At 47.2% G+C, this 18,676-nt stretch overlaps 3 protein-coding genes across 6 annotated transcripts; 1 reads left to right on the top strand and 2 right to left on the bottom strand.

Moving 5' to 3' along the window:
• Nucleotides 1–4,736: 4,736 nt before the first annotated feature.
• Nucleotides 4,737–8,307, bottom strand: c7h1orf127 (chromosome 7 C1orf127 homolog). The gene is made up of 12 exons (XM_029156184.3): nucleotides 7,576–8,307; nucleotides 7,403–7,485; nucleotides 7,237–7,330; nucleotides 7,042–7,166; nucleotides 6,825–6,968; nucleotides 6,715–6,753; nucleotides 6,461–6,598; nucleotides 6,291–6,372; nucleotides 5,907–6,085; nucleotides 5,709–5,826; nucleotides 5,251–5,396; nucleotides 4,737–4,877 (listed from the first exon to the last, which is right to left on the bottom strand). The coding sequence occupies exons 3-12, from the start codon at nucleotides 7,283–7,285 to the stop codon at nucleotides 4,737–4,739; spliced, it is 1,161 nt and encodes a 386-aa protein (XP_029012017.1). The 5' UTR covers nucleotides 7,286–7,330; nucleotides 7,403–7,485; nucleotides 7,576–8,307.
• A 157-nt stretch (nucleotides 8,308–8,464) lies between these two features.
• On the top strand, nucleotides 8,465–12,935 carry tardbpa (TAR DNA binding protein a). Of its 4 annotated transcripts, none has more exons than XR_003786464.3 (7): nucleotides 8,468–9,171; nucleotides 9,599–9,762; nucleotides 9,872–10,012; nucleotides 10,482–10,652; nucleotides 10,936–11,056; nucleotides 11,680–11,826; nucleotides 12,426–12,935. XR_003786464.3 is itself a non-coding variant. In XM_029156985.3 (6 exons), the coding sequence occupies exons 1-6, from the start codon at nucleotides 8,931–8,933 to the stop codon at nucleotides 11,772–11,774; spliced, it is 933 nt and encodes a 310-aa protein (XP_029012818.1). In that variant the 5' UTR covers nucleotides 8,468–8,930; the 3' UTR covers nucleotides 11,775–12,360. The 4 variants fall into 4 exon arrangements, 2 of the variants coding, with proteins under 2 accessions (XP_029012817.1, XP_029012818.1); XR_003786465.3 differs by having other exon boundaries at nucleotides 8,469–9,171; nucleotides 10,936–11,020; XM_029156985.3 differs by lacking the exon at nucleotides 12,426–12,935 and having other exon boundaries at nucleotides 11,680–12,360.
• A 1,393-nt stretch (nucleotides 12,936–14,328) lies between these two features.
• Nucleotides 14,329–18,650, bottom strand: pgd (phosphogluconate dehydrogenase). The gene is made up of 13 exons (XM_029155062.3): nucleotides 18,502–18,650; nucleotides 18,132–18,207; nucleotides 17,818–17,997; nucleotides 17,672–17,737; nucleotides 17,472–17,590; nucleotides 17,295–17,364; nucleotides 17,085–17,219; nucleotides 16,822–17,011; nucleotides 15,795–15,925; nucleotides 15,520–15,653; nucleotides 15,217–15,316; nucleotides 14,856–14,978; nucleotides 14,329–14,741 (listed from the first exon to the last, which is right to left on the bottom strand). Exons 1-13 carry the CDS (start codon nucleotides 18,507–18,509, stop codon nucleotides 14,622–14,624), a joined length of 1,452 nt encoding a protein of 483 aa, XP_029010895.1. The 5' UTR covers nucleotides 18,510–18,650; the 3' UTR covers nucleotides 14,329–14,621.
• Between the last annotated feature and the right edge of the window lie 26 nt (nucleotides 18,651–18,676).

Below are 18,676 nucleotides of genomic sequence, written 5' to 3'. Positions count from 1 at the left end.
CTCTTTGTATTAGATACATTAGGACGGAAATGTGCACTAACTTAAAAATGCTCATGTGAAAAAACATGGAATGTATTAAATTAATGGTCTCTTTTGCCTCGGGGCAGTAATGAAAAGGGACCCCCAATGAGTTCATTTTTCACGGCTTTGGTTATGCATTCAACACTCTAATTGAATTTCAATGTAAGTTTTACAAAGTCTTTATTACAGTGACTCTTGATGTAAATTACATCTGATCCATCGCGGGACTTTCACCCATTAAGTCATTTAATTGTGACGTGCGCTTTCTACACACCTCGTGCTTTTCCGCGTATTCTTCCCCGTCCAAAGTGTCACTTTCTCCCACCACGTGCCGTTTGCGTGGACTGAGGGAGCCGGTCTGCGCGGACGCCGGGCCACTTTCACAAGAACAGCTCCTTAAAAGGCCTAATTGGCCGCCCGCCCCGCCGGTAGAGAGAGGGGAGCGCGGCCGACAGCTCCGATATACCAGAGAACACACAAGTCACAAGGATTCGCCCGACGCGTGCGAATGGCTGCACACAGCACGTTTTATCTGGGAAACGCAGATTATTAGATTTACCCTGCGAAGTGGAAGAATCCGAGGCGAGTAGGATGCATTATGTTCACTGAAAATGTAATAAAGTGGGGGATTTGTTAAATGCAACGCCTGACACATATTTAACTAAAGTCAAGTGGATTTGCGACGGAAAACGCAAATGGAAACAATATAATTTCTCCTCTTGTTCCACGAGAAGTGAAACGCAACCTGGGAGGGAGTTTTCTCTGTCTCCATCTAGTGTTTCCACCTGAACTGACGGATGAATAGGAACCCCCCCTTCCTCCTCCCGTTTCACCCAAAGAGGAAGAGGAAAGAGGGAAACGAGGCCTAAAAAAGAACATGTACTCACTGAGAGGGAAATGTAAATCACGATGCTTCTCATCGATAGCCCGACTGTGTGTGGGCCCACGTGTGAATGTGCATGAGCTGGTCTGAGGCCCTGAGCTGATCATTAGAGGGGGGAAAGGCTTGACCTGATATTTCCTCTGTTGTTTGGTCAGGAAAGGGAGGTTATTGTAAAAGGGCCGTAAAGATAAATAACCTCCCCGTTTCTATGGCAAAGGCACAAACAGTGGCCCGCTGGAGACAAAAGAGCGGCGGACAATAAATCCCACACTGTCAATTTTGTTTAGTTTCCAGAGTGTTTTTGAGGGAAATATGGTTTCAAAACAAGAGGCCGCGTGGAGTTTTCCACAAAGACAGGGGAAATGGGATCCGCCGCCTGTTTGCGAGCGGCCCGAGGCCTCGCCGTGCGCCTTATTTTCCAGGCCACGCCATCCTGGTTGGTAATAGGAATATCTGACAGCACATTCGCCTCTGGATCAGGAAACGGCTTGTACAGCTGTATACATGTTTTCGTAGCCTTTGAAGGAAAGGGTATTGTCTTTAAATTCCTAAGAATGCTTTGTCCAGCCTTCAAATTTAAGTGGAAAACCATCCCGGGCCCTATTTTTCACGGCTGAACAATCGTGAGCCAGCGTGTGCTGCACCTTTGCCTGATTGTGAGGGTCGACCACAGGTCACTTCTTTTCTTATGAGGCCGTAAACAGCAAAACAGAAACTTCGTGATTAAGTATCGGGACAAAAGCAGCTTCGCGTTCCCGACTATTGTCACCGTCACCTGGTTGTGGAGCGTGTAACTGAAAGCCCCCGGCTGCCCCCCCCCCCCCCCCCCCCCCCCCCCCCCCCCCCCCCCCCCCCAGCAGCCCCACATCTCCTCGGCGCCAGGGGAGACGAACCTCATCAGGAGCCGGGCGTGATGAGGGGCGGCCTTATCGCGCCGACACGAGAGCAAACACAGGAGCCTTTACAGCGTGTCGTCTCACGAAGCGGCACGCGGCGAGATTACTGCCCTTTAAGGAGCCCGAAGACACGGCCAATCCCGAGTAGTGCTTTATCTTGACAGTTGGCGGCTCTTTGTTTGTCTTTTCTGTGAAGCCCGGGGATAAAAGAGCAGCCTCCGCGAGCTGTGTCTGATTAGGATCTAATTGTTAACATTCACTGTACCTTTTTCCTATTATCAGCCTGGTGTTGCCGTACATGCGGCGGGGGAGAGACCCTTCCACTGTCACCGAGGACCCTTCCCCTCGCTGCTCCTCGTGTTACTCAAGTACTAGTTAGCACCAAGGTGGCAGGAGCGGAGCCCCCGGCTCGTCGACATCGACAACAACAACAACAACAACAACAGCGCCATCAACAAACAGGAATTGATGGTGAGTGTTTATTATCTGGTTTAATTGCTCCTCATCTGGAGGATCTGACAGTTGCGGTTAATGAGAGAGGGAGAGGAGGCACGCGCTGTTGGCAGCGAGCGTCGCCGTGTAAAAGAGGTGTAAGTGTGTGTGTGTGTGTGTGTGTGTGGTGAGAGGAGGGTAGACCACATTCCAGCTCAGCGGAAGCAGCGCAGAAGATGTGGGAGACATCACACTGTGTCACTTCATCTGAACAGGTCGCCGCATCAGGAAATGCACATCGGTCCTCAGGCCTCGTCTCCCCGTGACCTGTGAGTCCTTTGCCCCCAAACGCACCTGCAGACGCGCGATCTCCCCCCGACGCCGCGCTACGGCGCCCCTCGCCGAGCCCCCGCCTCCCGATCCGACGCGGAGCTGATACAGGACATTTTGCAGAAATCAAGGCCCTTCCTCCGTCCTGGCATGTGGCCTTCAGCAGCCCTGGCTCGGGTTCAGGCCGGGACCTCCCTGACAGTGTGCAGCGTCACGCACACACACGCATGAGGAGCGGAGGGGGCTCTGAGGAGGCAGGGGCGCGACGGCCGAGAGACCCCCCCACCACACTCCTGCACGCTAGCCCGCGTATAAACACATAGCGACGCAACCGCTAGCAGAAGCTCGCCGTCCCATTCATAAATTCCTCCCGTTGAGAAACACGGGCATTCCTTGAACTGGGCACACCCGCCCTCTTTACTACTCCAGCTCAGCGGGCCCACATGGGAACAATTAGGGGGAATGCTCAAGTTTGGCGAAGGTCCGTAGCAACCAGCTGCATCTGTTTTTATTTACCTTTTTGCTCTGGGGCTGGATAATGTCATGAGCACATCTGCTACTGTGCAACGTAACCGTGGTTACATGCGTGGTTGACCCATGATTCTGTAATTACCCGCCGAGCGAGATGAAGAGGCCCAGCAAACCACTTTAAGCCACACTGAGCCTTCCTCCCTCTCTTCCTCCTCGCGCCTCTCCAGCGGCGCGAAGCCCCGTCTGCCTGAGAGCCGGTAGCCGGCGAGCAGAGGATGCTCAAGTGGCATTTAATGACCCAAAGTTGTCCACAGTAGTCATTCCGACTTCATTTTGTTGTCATTAAATTGCCAGTCAGTTAATGAGACTCGCTTCCCATTATGTAGAAAAAAATATGGTTACTCTCAAATGAGCTGAGATGAGATAGACTTATCAGATTTCCTGATATGATCCAATTGCTTGTTTGTGGTCACATGGCACAAGTGGCACCGTTTATCAGTTTATCAGACACTTGTGTTGCTGGACCACTTTGGGAGATCTGACTACACTGATCATTAGCTAGATTTTCATTCCAGCGCCTTCCAAGTGTGAGCGCACACAGATTTACTGTAAATGCCTGTGAGAGGGTTCCTTAGTTCAGAAAAACGGAGGCACCCACACACAGTTGGGGACTGTGATTAGTCACAGGTGGCGAATTCAGCTGCAGGGCAGAGCGTGGGGAGATGTTACTGTGAGGCTCCTTGATTAAACCAACAGGAGTTTCCACTTTCTCCAAAGAACTCGTGCTTGTTTGAAATTGTGAAAGTTCACATTATTAAGCTTCTTTAAGGGGAAAACTCAAAGCGGGCAATCAAGGAAAAAGCTTGTTTATAATAATGATGAGTGATTATGAGCAATAACTCTGAAGACCATATACGGATCACTTCACAGAAGCAGAGTGTGTGTGTGTGTGTGTGTGGGGGGGGGTGCCACCAGGCTTAGCATCTCCCAGATGTGCGAGCCATATGCTGTGACAGAAATTAAAACAAAAAAGAAACAGTGGAACATGAAAGCGGGGTTTTTAACTTTGTGAAGGCAGTTAGCAGTCGGTACAGATAGGGTAATGGCCGAGAGAGGCCACATGAAAGGAGCGGGGATGCGGGCGTGCTTTTTGCACCACTTATTCCATTTCCTGCTCATAAGTTCACTGAACAGATGGGGACCAAAGGCACAAGGAAGTTTAGATTTTCTGCCCCACAGCCCATTGTATATGATGCATGTAACTGCGCGACGCTGCACTGTTATCATTTACAGGCGCTGCGGCGCGTACCGGGAGGTCACGATAACAAAGGTGAAACAGCAGAGAAACATCTTCGGTCGGACAAAAAGGCCGAATTGTGCACGGGAACATTTTAAGGCGTAATCATTTAACCAACTAATTACCTCTTTCGTTAATAAGGAGCGCTTTTATTTGGCATTTTCCGCAGGCACTCAGCCGCGTAACATGCGGCTCCACTCTTAGCGGGAGCAGAAAACTGCTAAAACACGTTTAGTGCGCAAATATCAAACCGTGGCTAATTGCTAAATGAGCTGCTGCAGCCCGTGCCCGGTCTCTGTCTCTCATTCAACAGTGCCCTCTCCTGTTCCCACAGCAGACTGCACGCAGCAACACCGGCCTCCGTTTGCACTGCGTAAAACCGCCTTAATAAAGCATCGGGTTCCTATCAGAAAACCTCGAATGTCCGGGATCCATCGCTGGCTTGGAGGCGCTGTGGGAAATCAAAGGCTTTATTGTGAGAGCGCGTGTAAAAGGCGTCGTAGGCTGCAGCAGAGGCAGCTTTTTTCTCCACATCAGCCTGTTCGGACTGCTTACACAGACACGTGTTTATTTAATGCTGGTCCTGTCTGCGTCTGGATAATGTCCACCCTGAGGCACTGGCTGGCAGAGCTCTGTCTTTATTTGTGCTTGTATAATCAACCTACGCAGCGCTGACTGACACCAGCCTCACCTTTCAGGACTTCAAACAGACGCGTAGCGTTTGACAGCAGGGAGAACCCGAGTAAAGGACAGGAACCAGAGGGACCCGAAGCCGTGGGTGCTGCACTGAAACTGCACTAACATTCCGACAAAGGTTTAAAAACGGGCCTAAACGAGGTCACGGGCCGCTGTCGTTCCATTAAAAAGCTCACTGATGGAAACAAAGGTTTCACCGTGGAACCCAGACGAGTTGCTTTTACTTTGACCCTCTGACACGTCCTCAGTGTGGAAATGCAAACGTCCGCCTTCTGTCCATGTGCGAGGAGCAGTGGTCGTGGTGGACCCGGCTCCTCATGGTCGAGACTTGGTCCCGGACTGGATGCGATGTGTGACCCAGCGGGCCGGGCTGTGAAGGTACGAGTTAGAGTCTAGAAGAACTACTCATGATCCTGTTTTTGAGCATATTCAGATTGGGGTAAGGTTAAGGTTGGTTTAGTAATAAAGGTGGTGATAGTAAGTTAATATACATGTATTCTAATTTTCTAAGTTACTGTATAAAACCACATAAAAGGTGCTAAAGTTTAAAAATGAAATGACTGAGTGAGCAACAAACAAACAGAAGCCTCATTTAAAGGCCTGTCGATGGCCAGTGGTCAAAATAGCATCCATTAATTAATCACCACTTTAGTTTTACTGTGCTGATCAGCAGCACGCTCACCTGTGCATGGCAGCGTGTTCTCCATGGTCCAGTGCATCTTGTGATTTGTCTCCCTGAAGGTGAGAACAACATCGACCCTGTAGAACGGCTGCACCAGTTGTTCGCGCTCGGCGCAGGCCTGTAAAACAGAGCGGGCTCAGATGTTGGACAGCGCGTGTGAAGCTCAGAAGCTGGGCTGCACGGGGACGAGACGCAGACCCTGGTCTGGAGGATCCGCTCCGTGGGAACGAGCAGCGCCACGAAGCCGCCGGCGTCGCGCACGGTGAAGCGGCGCGTCTGCTTCACCCACACGCCGCCGACGCTCGGTCCTCGCTTGGTCAGACCCATGCGTCGCTTGAAGATGTGCAGCACGGTCTGCGCGGCTGTGGACGAGGTCACTGGAAATAACAATTCATGGTGTGATGTAACACATAAATAAAACTCTTTTGATGCAACATTTTATCTATTTTCATGTTGTGTTTGTCATTTGTTCAATCACTGCTGCTACTATCTAGTAGCCTATCAATGTGTTAAGGTGCAGAGAAACGCACACCATTGTACAGGAACACAAGTTTGAGTGCTGGCTCCCTGTTTGCGACCCACCTGTGGGACACGTCACTTCCATGCTGTAGGCGTACTGACCACTGACCAGCTTCAAGGCCAAGAATTCTCTATTCCCCATCCCCTTGTGTGAGCAGGAACACGGAGCACGGTTATTGGCAGCTGTAATGTGGCTGTTGGTCACTAGGTGGCAGTAGAACATTTGGCCTTACTTCAACGGGGCTCAGGACCTCGCTCCTCCTGCCCTGGACAGCGATGTGTGACCCGTTCACGTCCACGCTCATCTGGATCAAGCTGGCGTCCTCCAGAGCTACGACGAGCCGCTCCCTCGAAGACAGGGACCAGTGTAGCTGTAACGCAACGCCAAATATGCATTGGGATTCTCTCATCCATATACGTCTGCAAACATATCTGTGCATATTCATAAGGCAATCTCAATACTAAGCAGTGAACTTCATCGCTATACCTCATTATCCCAGTTGTCAAAGGGAACCTGTCTGATAACCTGAGGAGAGAACACATACAGTATCAGAGTAACACATCAACACAAAAAGCCCAGGAATGAGCCCCAGTCACCTGAATGTACTCCGGGTCACACTGGATGTGCTCCATGTTGGGTAACACAGAGACCACGGGACACGTCATCAGCAAACTGTGAGCTCTGCCTCCAAACCGACTTGTTCTCTTCACCAGGTTCATTTTAAGGACGTGGAAGCTGTGCTGCAGTCACAAACGCAGCACGTTGAAATCTTTGGATGAACTGTATACGCTGGTTTCTTTGTTTGTCACATACCTGCTGCTGGACCAAACATCCAGTGTAACTGACTCTAAAAGCAAAGTTATCATCAGGATCTTTGTGCAGTGAGAATCCGCAGGCAGACAGCTGGAGGTTGAGGTGATCCAGAGAAGCGGGCCTGACTTGAGGAAAACCAAAAGCAAGCATTCACCTTTAACATTGTGCCACTTGCAGATGAGAGAAGGAACTTACCTTGGATCTGCAGGGCCTCAGAGAGCCAGATCACCAAGCCTTCGATCATTGTGCTGTGGATCCATGTATTCAGAAAAACATGTCACTTCTCCTCCTAAAAAGGAGGTATGTAAGTTTCCTCATTGTGTGGAAACTCAAGTAACAACTGCACATATTACAGATTTACCTGTTGTTTTAGCTGTTTGATCAGAAACCCATTCTCTTTTCTGAATGGAAAGCACGCTGCCTTTCATGAAACACTGCAAAACACTGTAGAAAGAGATGTAGTAGTGTGCTATAATACAGTATATTAAATACAAAAAGGCAAATAATTCAGCTCAAAGAAGATATTTTACTCACACAGCTGTAAGAAGTACGCTGCATCTTCCTAAGTGATCCATCACACTTCCACAAAGAGAAGTCTCTCTCTGCGCTATTTGTAGGTAAGAGGTGGAGGTGAAAAAGCAGCTGTGTTTACTTATACACATTGAAATCAAGTGAGAAAAAAGGGCCATAAATAATAGTCGCTTTCTCCAGAATGTGAGGAAAAAAGGTTTTAAGGAAGATCTACATATAATTGATTACATAATTTCTGCAGTGCAGTAAAAGCATCAGATTGTCTCTTTTATTCTTATGTATGACTTTAACAATTCCTTTTTGTTTATCTCTGTATCCTAAGACGTTTGTAATGTTTGGAAACTTTCAATTGTACTAAAAAAAAAAATAAAAAATAATAATTGTAATTTTATCATGTTTGCAAAAAAATGGCATGGCTGCTAGAGCATCAGTTAAACGTGCACCCAAGGAATAACACACATCTTAGCATTTTGTCTATTGATATTGACGATATTTAACGGGAAATTAGTCTATTCAATTATCTCAAAATACCGATCATGGGGCACATAATGCAAATCTGAGTAGTTCGTGTGATATTAGCTAAAACTAAATTGAAGTGCGCACCTTTTGTTTGGATTTTTAGGAGAATTCGTTATAGACACATTTTAAAGGTAGATATCAAAATTTGAACGTAGCCTTATTGCAAATTATTAAAGAGACAGATGTGTTTAAGGGAAACTAAAGCTACGTATAACTAAATTGTATAAGTGACAAAAAGTAACTTTGTATCCGGAGTAAATTGTTTAAGTGTTTGTATAAATTTAAGTTTTTCGCACCCCTACAACCACCGACAGTTTGCTCTTCCAACCACAACACGTCATCGCACAAGGTGAGCCGCCATTTTGTTAGCTGCCTTGAGGTTAGAGAGGTTAGCTGCTAGTATGTTTACTTTGCTGCGGCCAATTCGTGCTCGCGTTCCATGAAAGAGAATAGTTTGCCGATGTTGTTGTGTAGGTGCACTTGTCGGACACCCCCTTACAGACAAGACGAGTCTCCATGCGGTTGCTGACAGTCAACGCAGCGCGAAACTCCATGGTCATTCATTGTCGCGGCTGCCCTGGGTTTGCTAGCTCGCTAGCTAGCTGGACAACTTCTTTATACGCGCAGACAGTTGGGAAACACGCCGCTTACATGGCCGCTAGCTATTAGGTGTTGGAGTGGTGAAGTGCGTGTTTGAGACAGGTTGGTTGGGCTCGTAACCGAGTTGCTTTCCCCCTAAAAGTGAACTTGCAGCCTCGTGTGCATCATCCCGGAGTTTATAATAACTTAAGCTCCATCAGCTGATTCCGCTTGGACCAGCGCTCCTCCACCCAGAGACCATGTCGGAGTTGTATATACGCGTGGCTGAGGATGAGAGCGAGGAGCCCATGGAGATCCCGTCGGAGGACGACGGCACCGTGCTGCTGTCATCGGTAGCGGCGCAGTTTCCAGGGGCGTGCGGGCTGCGCTACAGGAACCCGGAGTCGCAGTGCATGAGAGGGGTGCGACTGGTGGAGGGCGTCCTGCACGCGCCCGAGAGCGACTGGGGAAACCTGGTCTACGTGGTCAACTACCCCAAAGGTGAGGCAGCTGTTCCAGGACTGTGATGTCAAGTTCCGCAGCACATTTCGGTTGTTACTCTGCCCAACAAAGTTCACGCTAGTCATATAAGTTGGTCGAACGTCAAGAAGCATCTGTCGCCATACAACACGTCACATAGAAGTCTCCAGAATTTAATATAACTACATTGACTTCACAAAATCACCTCCCCGCTACAGCTTATTAATAATTTGGTGGCTGAGTTTGCTTTGGTCCAGTTAAGGGAGTTATTTTACCAAATACAATAGATTTTTAGATAGGAACTAATTCCTACAGCCAGTCTGAACATTAAATTGCAAAACGTCAAATAAACACCTAATAAACCATGTAGAGGTTCAGGTGTCTATGTTTGACATTTCACCTACTATGGTTTTTATAACCAGGATTCCGGTGTATTTTCTTTCCACAGATAATAAAAGAAAGATGGAGGAGATAGATGCTGCGTCTGCAGTGAAAATCAAAAGGGGCTTTCAGAAGACATCAGATCTCATTGTCCTTGGACTGCCTTGGAAAACAACAGAACAAGACCTAAAAGATTATTTCAGCACCTTTGGAGAGGTCATCATGGTGCAGGTACTTGTCTTTCAGCTGTGAATGTGGCAACCTTGGAATCTAACAAGAGGGTATTTGACTTTTGAGGATGAGTTTCCCTGTGTTTATGTCGTCTCTTGGTTCATTGCAGGTTAAGAGAGATGCAAAAACGGGCAACTCAAAAGGTTTTGGGTTTGTTCGATTTACTGAATATGAGACACAGGCCAAAGTCATTGCCCAGAGACACATGATTGATGGACGGTGGTGTGACTGCAAACTTCCCAACTCAAAAGTATGTTTTACTTCATTGTAGATCAACACACAACTCTCAGGCCGCAGTGGACAATAAGCCTTAAATGGACTAGACACGTTAACAGACAAAACCTGAGCCTATTTGTCCTTAAACATACAAACAGAATGTATATACTAATCTCTTCACCTAGGTCCTACCATAGAGCTACTATCTTGCTATACATGATGATGGTGACCTGCCTGCCTCAGATTAATCCGTGTAGAAAATCTTTTATAATGTTCCACCATCGTTAGATTGACTTTAAATCATTTTAGAATCTGCACTCATCAGGCACATTAGGTCATATCTCATTGAGCTGTAGGAGGTATCAACTAGTGGCTCCACTGGGTTCAACAGCAAACTACGATACATTGCCAGACATTTCCACCCTTACATTCACCATCTGCACTCTGCCATTACTTAAAATTGACATCATTTAATGCGTGCTTGTGTCTGTTTGACCTGTCAGGCGTGTCCCGATGAGCCAATGCGGAGCCGTAAAATCTTTGTTGGCCGCTGTACAGAGGACATGTCAACGGATGACCTGAGGCAGTACTTCATGCAGTACGGCGAAGTCACTGACGTCTTCATCCCCAAACCTTTCCGGGCGTTCGCTTTTGTCACATTTGCTGATGACCAGGTGAGTTCATCATAAGTAATAATGTAAGTAAATCATTTCAAAATGAGCAGAAATGTCTGCAGGATGAGTCCATCTGACTTAATAGTGGAAAGTATCATAAGCATTTAAGTATTGTCCATGAGCTGTGGGAAAAAGAACAGATTGAACTGTATTAACCTGCACATCATGCTGCAAATAGGAATTACTCAAACAATACTCAAAACAGTGAAGAGGACAAAGATTAGCATAAACATGTCTTTACCACTATACTGTACTAATAATGTCTTGCTCCCTTCATTCTCAGGTGGCCCAAGCCCTGTGCGGAGAGGACCTTATCATCAAGGGCGTCAGCGTGCACATCTCAAATGCCGAGCCCAAACACAATAATAGTAGGCAAATGATGGATCGAGGGCGTTTTGGTGCTGGTGGGTTCAGTCAGGGCTATGGGAGCAATCGCGGGGGGTTGGGAAGCGGTAGCGGTGGGGTTAACTTTGGGGCTCTCGGCCTTAACCCAGCAATGGTGGCCGCTGCCCAGGCGGCCCTGCAGAGCAGCTGGGGCATGATGGGCATGTTAGCTAACCAGCAGGGCCTGACCACAACAGCAGGCACAGCCACTACAACCCGAGACCAGACCTATAGCTCTGCCAGCACTAGTTACAGCAGCCCCAGCTCGGCTAGCCTGGGCTGGGCTGGAGGCACTAACACGGCCTCCAGCAGCGGCTTCAGCTCTGGCTTTGGTACATCTATGGAGACGAAGTCCTCTAGTTGGGGAATGTAGATAACATTGAGTTGACTTTTACTATTAGGTTATTCTGGTAAGTATGTTCACAGGGGGGGACTACCTATATATTATGTTCTTATTATTTAAAAATACACTGCCTTTTATTTTATTAAAGAGACGATATATACTTGTGCATAACTGCTTATTTGGTCATGCACTCAATGAGAAAAGCTTAGTTTGCTACAGTACCTGATTATTAATCTGTATGGCTTGATTGCATTTTTAAAGAACTTTTTGAAAACGCCTTCATGAAAATCTCTTCTGCAGTTCACCAAGTCTTTCCCACTTTCCCGGGAGGAAGCGCCTCATTGGCAGCAATGTTCGACAGATCTCAGTATCTATTCCCCACCTCCCATGTGTAAATGCATTGTCAACAAAGAACACCGCTCCCCTCTGCATATACTGTGTTAGACGGTGGGTGCTCTTTTTTCCTCTCCCCTTTTTCATGGATAGCGAAATCTTGTCTGCTTTTGTCACTTTTCGAGATCATTGAGTGGTGATCATTGGTTGTCGGACTGAGTGCGAGTGAGCGAGCGGGAGACGGCAAGTGTGAGGAGGACTGTTTGTGCGAAGAGACAAATGCCTGCAAGAGTTGAAGGACCTGTGGCTTTGTACGAGTGTGAAAGGACGAAGCAAGTACGAGTGTGTTCCTAATGGCCATCACGAGGACATTTATCGCCTGAGGTCTCTGCTTTCCCCCGTCATTTTTCTATTCTCTACAAACAGTGTTGTGACATATTTGTATGCTTTCGTAGCTTCCTCATGCTGCCTGATCTGATGCGAATGCTGCGTCTGGTCGTGTGTTTATTTTCGCTTTGTCGCCACCCTCTTTGTGTGAACATGTAATCGTGCGTGTTTGTGAGTTCAGAGGTTGATGTGGTGAATGATCCTCATTGAAAGCTTGTTTGTGGTTTCGTTGTGAATTAAAGGGACAGGTCTAATACCCTCTTTACTGTGACGTGTGTTTGACTTCACGTGAATTGACATGCCAACACTTTAATTCACACGTATAGGGGCCTCGGACCTGGACAGCCCAGGTTTCCATCTGAATCCAGTTGGTGTGAGTTATGGAGCAGCTGAAGACAGTGGTGGGTGGGCTGACGCAAGCCAGGAGTGGAATTGCTACATGACTAAATCCTGACATTCATCATCATCATCTCCTCACTAGAAAGAACCCTTGGACACATTCCTAAGTGAAATTTAGAGTGGACCGTGCTCAGTTGGGCCGAGGTATTTGTCTGTACCTACAAACATCACACCTGCAGTTCACACTCTTAAAAGTCTGAACTTGTCATTTCTCAGTACGTGCCTTACATCAAATGCTAAGGTTCTTCACTGTGTGGTCAAAGTAATTACAATGAGGCAGGAAGTGTTGTTCTTTTGTGAAGTGGTTGATGTGAGTGCTGATTGACTTTCAGAGACTTTAACACTTTGTGTATTGAAGTATTTTAGTAATGTAGTGTCAAATAAACGTCTATGATCAAATGTCGTCTCTGTAAATAAAGTCTATAGGTTTTCTTCCAGTCCTAGTTATTATTTTCAGATCTGATGTTGTTGGCTGGTTAACAGGCCTGCATGTGTTGATCTGTACATCGATGCTGCTGATCAGCTAGAAGGTAATAAGTGACCTGCTGAATGAAGTTTGAGATGGTCAAAGACTGAATAAGCTAAAAAAAACATTCATTGGAAAAGTATTTTACTATCAAAGTCAGAATCATGGATAAATAAATTTCACTACTCATCACATAGATCAACCAAAGAGCTTCAACTCAGATAAGAAGGTGATAAGGATTTTTTTCAGTCATTTTCATGTGAGGCACATTATTAAGCTTAAACAGAGTATTTTTATTGACAATAATAAAGCGGGTGTTAATGGCTTCATCAAATGCCAACCTTCATTTTGGCCTTATTAACAATTCAAGACCTGAAATGAAAACAATTTCTGTCCTCCACACTCTTACAGAAAACACATCATTTAAAGTAAAGGAGCAGAAACACAGACGTTACTGGGCCCAATCTGAGCCGCTCATGTTTAGTAGTGGGAGTCTCTAACTACAGTGTTCTGTTTATGACACATCTGTGCTTTTATTGTGCCGTGTTCTCCTTCAGGATCAAAACTCTTGACATGAAGCCTCCATCAAGGAGGCCTTTGTCCCAGAGCAGCCGCCTGGAAGCTTCACCAAAGCCACAGCAGCACAGGGGCAGTGAGGCTGAGGACTGGTTCACTGTTCAGCAGCTGTCACACACTCGTGTCGGGTTCACCCCTCTCTGCTGTGGCGGCGACAAAGCGCTGTTAGGTTATTTATTTCAGCAGCCGACAGTGTAGCTGAGAGTCATCAGAGGTGTTTTCTACAAGCGTGATTTCGTCTCTGTTTTCAGCTATTTGAGCTGCTTCGCAATGAGCACTGGGACAGTGATGAATGTTACCTCACCACTGAGGTGAATCTGAGACAGATCTTCACATCCTCTAATGTGAGGATCTGTGTTCTATTGTTGAGGATGATGACAACTAGGGAGTCACTCATGGTAAAGCAGGGTTTTACAGCCACCTGCTGGACAAACATAGTAAAGACATAGAAGTGAGATGATGCTAACATTTCACTCTATATTACACCTTTATTATTCCATTAGTGGTTTATCATGAACTCATTCTTTGACCTGTTTGTATCAGTCTTATTTATGCCCTTGGTGTGGATCAAATACATAGACTATATCCACAACACAATTTATTAGTGCATTTATTTTCCTAAACTACACAAACAGAACTAAAGCTGTTACACAAAGTGCAGTGGAGTAAAATATAGTACAACATGGACAATACACTTGTGTTTGATGCACACTCTGTCAGGCACTTCACCTAATTCAGTGCTACAAACATGTTGACAACAGACAGACAATAAGGACCATACAAGCTAATTATAAAGGGATTGAGATCTTTATTTAGCTCAGTGCAACGGTTCAACTTAATCCAGCGCTAACACCGTAAACCCAAAGCCTAACATTACTGCACGGGTCCTTTGTTGTGACTGAGAAAAGTTGTTACTACATAACAGTATGATTGTACTTTAATCAATCTAAAAGGGATCAAATTTATTCTCTGGTGATTGCTGGTGTGGATAGGGGTTATAAATGTGTGGTTATAAAGTGAAATGTGTAACATGTCCTCTTCTCAGACGGGTTTCCCATCTCTACGTTTCAGTGACAAATGTTTAAGCGTTGTAGGATGAAGAGGAGATGTTTCCCCCGTGGCCCGTCCAGTTGGTGTGGATAAAATGTCCAGGGTTTGACAGGAGTTCATATGTGTGGGCTCCAAAGTAATCCCTCTGTGCCTAAAACAAAACAGAAAAAGAATCTTTTACAATATACAGACAGTTTACATCAATACGCCTGTCGGGTGCACGTGATCTTTTTAATCTGGCCCTGCAGCTCCAAGCGTTGCCTACCTGGAGCAGGTTGGCTGGTAGCTTCTCATGTCTGTAGCCGTCGTAGAAGGACAGCGCCGTGGTGAAACAGGGCATGGGGATGCCATGCTGGACTCCGGTGCTGACTGTTCTGCGCCACGACTCCTAAAGAAAAAAAAATTTAACGTAATTACGTTTGTTTAATTAGGTCATTAACGGGATCTTCATGAGGCCACTCTGATGTGAGCTTGGTCAAACTGAACTTCGTTTGTGCTGTATTGCTCCAAAGAACAACATTTCAACCAGCTGGTGACTGTGATGAGATGCAGCGCTTCTCCTTTCGTAACAGCTCTTTGTCAATGAGGATGTAGCAGGTGGATGTTTGGCCATGGTTTCATCATACCTGACAGTCCTTCACGGCGTTCTTAAAGAAGTTGTCCAACAACAGGTTCTGCAGTTCCGCATCCCTGTCAAAGGCCTCTTTGATTTTACCCAGGAAAACGCTAGTGGAGCAGAGCAGAGCAGTGTCACAATGATGGTTTCCTCATTTTATCAAGAAAAATCTAACTTGGAGAACTTTCACAAGATATTGTCTCTGCTGCCAAACCGCAGTTTTCGCCACCTGAGTACAACAGCCCTGTTGACATTGCATTGCTCAAACCAGCAGTGAGGCAACGTCATTGTGGGAACAGGAGTCTACTCTCACCTTCGAATGATGCAGCCTCCTCTCCACATCAGAGCGATGCCGCCGTAGTTGAGGGACCAGCCGAACTCTTTGGCTGCCTGGCGCAGCAGCATGAAGCCCTGTGCGTAGGAAATGATCTTGGAGGCATAAAGGGCCTGGAGGGAAAGATCAAATCAAATGTAGTGTCAATGTTGGAGCATCAGCATTAACTGTTCTGTTTATCTGTCTCTGTTCAACAGCATTCACATCTCACTAAGCAGATTAAGCTTTTAAAAGTGCCATATTTAGCACAGTACCTTCCTGATGTCCTCCAGGAAGGCAGCCTTGTTGCCGCTGAATTTGACCCCCTGTGGCCCTGGAAGACTGCGACTGGCCTCCACTCGCTCATCCTTCAGAGAGGACAGACATCTGGCAAAGACAGCCTCGCCTGAGAGAGAGAGAGAGAGAGAGAGAGAGAGAGAAGGTTAGTCGTGTCATTTGCACCCACATTTCCCAAACCTGAAGACAAGTAGGTTAACGCTACTGTAGCTGCTTTGCGGTGGGAATGCTGTCCAGCAACTGGAAACAATGGCCAAGAATAGGCATGACTTGCCTGCTGTTACTACACTATAGAGGGAAATAAAGAGCAGGGATTTACTTTAAACAGATAAAGAGCTGTTGAGTGAGCATGACTTGCTAAAACTTGCACAGCTGCGTGATGCAACGCGCAGAACGACGGTCAGAGAGAGAGAGGGCAAAATGTGTGTGGAGTGGATCAACTGGGGAGGAATGTTCACCCCAGCACAGGGTCAGAGATCCACTCATGCAGACTGCACCGACCTGTCAACCTGCTCCACGCCGACAATGAGGCCTTTTGTACGATCTGTCTCGCTTAAGCCCAAGAGGAGCTCTAATCTCTGGGATCGGCCAAAAATACATACAGTGCAAAGTAAACACTGGTTAGAGCGCAGTGTTTACTCATTTGATGAGAGTTTTACAGTAGCAACCAAATATCTACAGCTCTTGGGTTTAGGCTAATGTCCATCATCAGTCTCTGCTCTAGTTTAGAACATCGTCGTGGAGCTCTTTACAGTTCTGCTCTCGTGTGGTTGCAGCTGTTCTAACAGAATCAGGAAGCGAAGACAAATCCCACTTATGTCACTTGAGACGACACCCCAGCGACACGGAGTCTTATGTTACAGGGACAACATGAACATAGGCCTGTTAAAGCTGGCTGGCCTTTCATTTGTGGACACCGCGACCCAACATTTTATGCTGAGTCATGGTGACACACAGGTTACCAGAAAAAGAGTCTTTTGTCCAAGACTTCCTCCTTCCTCTCACCGATCAGGGTAACGGGTGTGCCGTACTCCAGGGCTGAGATCGCCGTCCACTTCCCCGTGCCCTTCTGTCCTGCGCTGTCGCGGATCTTGGGCAACAGATGTGAACTGTCAGAGTCCCTGTATTTGAGGATGTCGGCAGTGATTTCAATCAGGAAGGAGTCCAACTCGGTCTTGTTCCAGCTGTCAAAAGCCTGAGCACATGATGGAATGGTCAGACAACACACAGGGGGGTTCATGTAACGCGTCTGTTACACGGTAACACACCTTTGCCATCTCATCATGGTCCATGCCCAGAACATCCTTCATTAGGTGATAGGCCTCACAGATGAGCTGCATGTCTCCGTACTCGATGCCATTATGGACCATTTTAACAAAGTGCCCGGCGCCTTCATCTCCGACCTGCAGAGTGCGGGCAGGTTCGTTAGTGAGACTTGGACAAGGAGTTATCACCACTACAGACACAGGTCCACTCACCCAGTCGCAACAAGGCTCCCCTGTTCCCACCTTGGCAGCGATGCTCTGGAAGATGTCTTTAATGTACGGCCTTCAAGACAGAACAGGACACAAGAGGTGATGGAATAAATCTGGCCACACGTATTTTGCTTTTCATGAGTAGGAGGATGTTTGCCTGGTGTCGAGTAGAAAACTCACCAGGCCTCTTTGTGACCTCCAGGCATAAGTGAAGGTCCGTAACGTGCCCCGTCCTCTCCACCGCTCACTCCACTGCCGACGAAGAGCAGGCCCTTCTCCTTCAGGCTCTTGCACCGCCGCTGTAGGACAGAAATGCACAGTGAGAGCATTTACCCCAGTCAGAAATTAAGTTTCATTCTTCCACTGATGCGCTGACTTACTGTCGTGTCTCTATATTCTGAGTTGCCACCGTCGATAATGATGTCGCCCGCCTCAAGAAGAGGAACCTGAGGAGCAAACGCACCGCAATGTTACAATAGCATCAGACTGAACTATCGCAACCTGGAGTTCAGCACCAGCAACAGACCAGTTTGTCGATGAAGTCGTCCACCGCCTGCCCAGCCTTCACCAGCAGAATGATCCTCCTGGGCTTCTTCAGCTTCGACACCATGTCCTCCAGGGACTCGGCTCCGACCACCTTCGAGCCTTTGGCCTCGTTCTTCAGGAAGTCGTGCACCTTGGACACCGTCCGGTTGTAGGCGCAGACCTGCCAGAGATGATGATGATGATGATGATGATGATGATGATGATGAGGAGGAGGAGGAGGAGGAGGAGGAGGAGGATGAAGAGTCAGACGAGCTCGGCAGCGTTAGACAGAGGAGTAGCAACAGGTCATCTTACCACAAAGCCGTGGTCGTTCATGTTCATGATGAGGTTCTGACCCATGACGGCCAGACCGATCAGTGCAATGTCTGCTCTGGAGAAAACAAGGAAAAACGCCATTAATGTGACGGGACTTATTAATAAAACCAAATCTGTACTAAATTACAACATAATGTAAGTGCGTCTTTCTCAAATACAGGTCCATTGACAGCCTTCACCTGATCGCCGATCAGAACCACGACCTCGGGAACTTTATTACACATATTAACGCGTCATTTCTCGCTACTGCGTGTGAATGAATGGGCAACGGGCTCGTTTTTTTACATTTGACGTTAACGGCCCCACTTCACCGACGACCTGAATACGCTCGAGGCACGTAGGTACTTACTGAGCCATGATGTGCTGCGTGGAGACGAACTGGGCTGGCAGCGTCCGAGTGACAGTCGAGCGAACTTCTCTTCGAGCTTCCTCCTCGCTGCTGTTTTCACTTCCTCCTTCTCTTATTAATGTGACGGAGGCAACGGCGCACGAAGAATGTTGACCAATCAGAGGACGAGGAGTGA

The sequence above is a fragment of the Betta splendens genome, chromosome 7 (genome assembly GCF_900634795.4).
Source record: "Betta splendens chromosome 7, fBetSpl5.4, whole genome shotgun sequence".
In the NCBI taxonomy this organism is placed as follows: Eukaryota; Metazoa; Chordata; class Actinopteri; order Anabantiformes; family Osphronemidae; genus Betta; species Betta splendens.
This window is presented reverse-complemented; position numbering and strand designations above follow the sequence as displayed.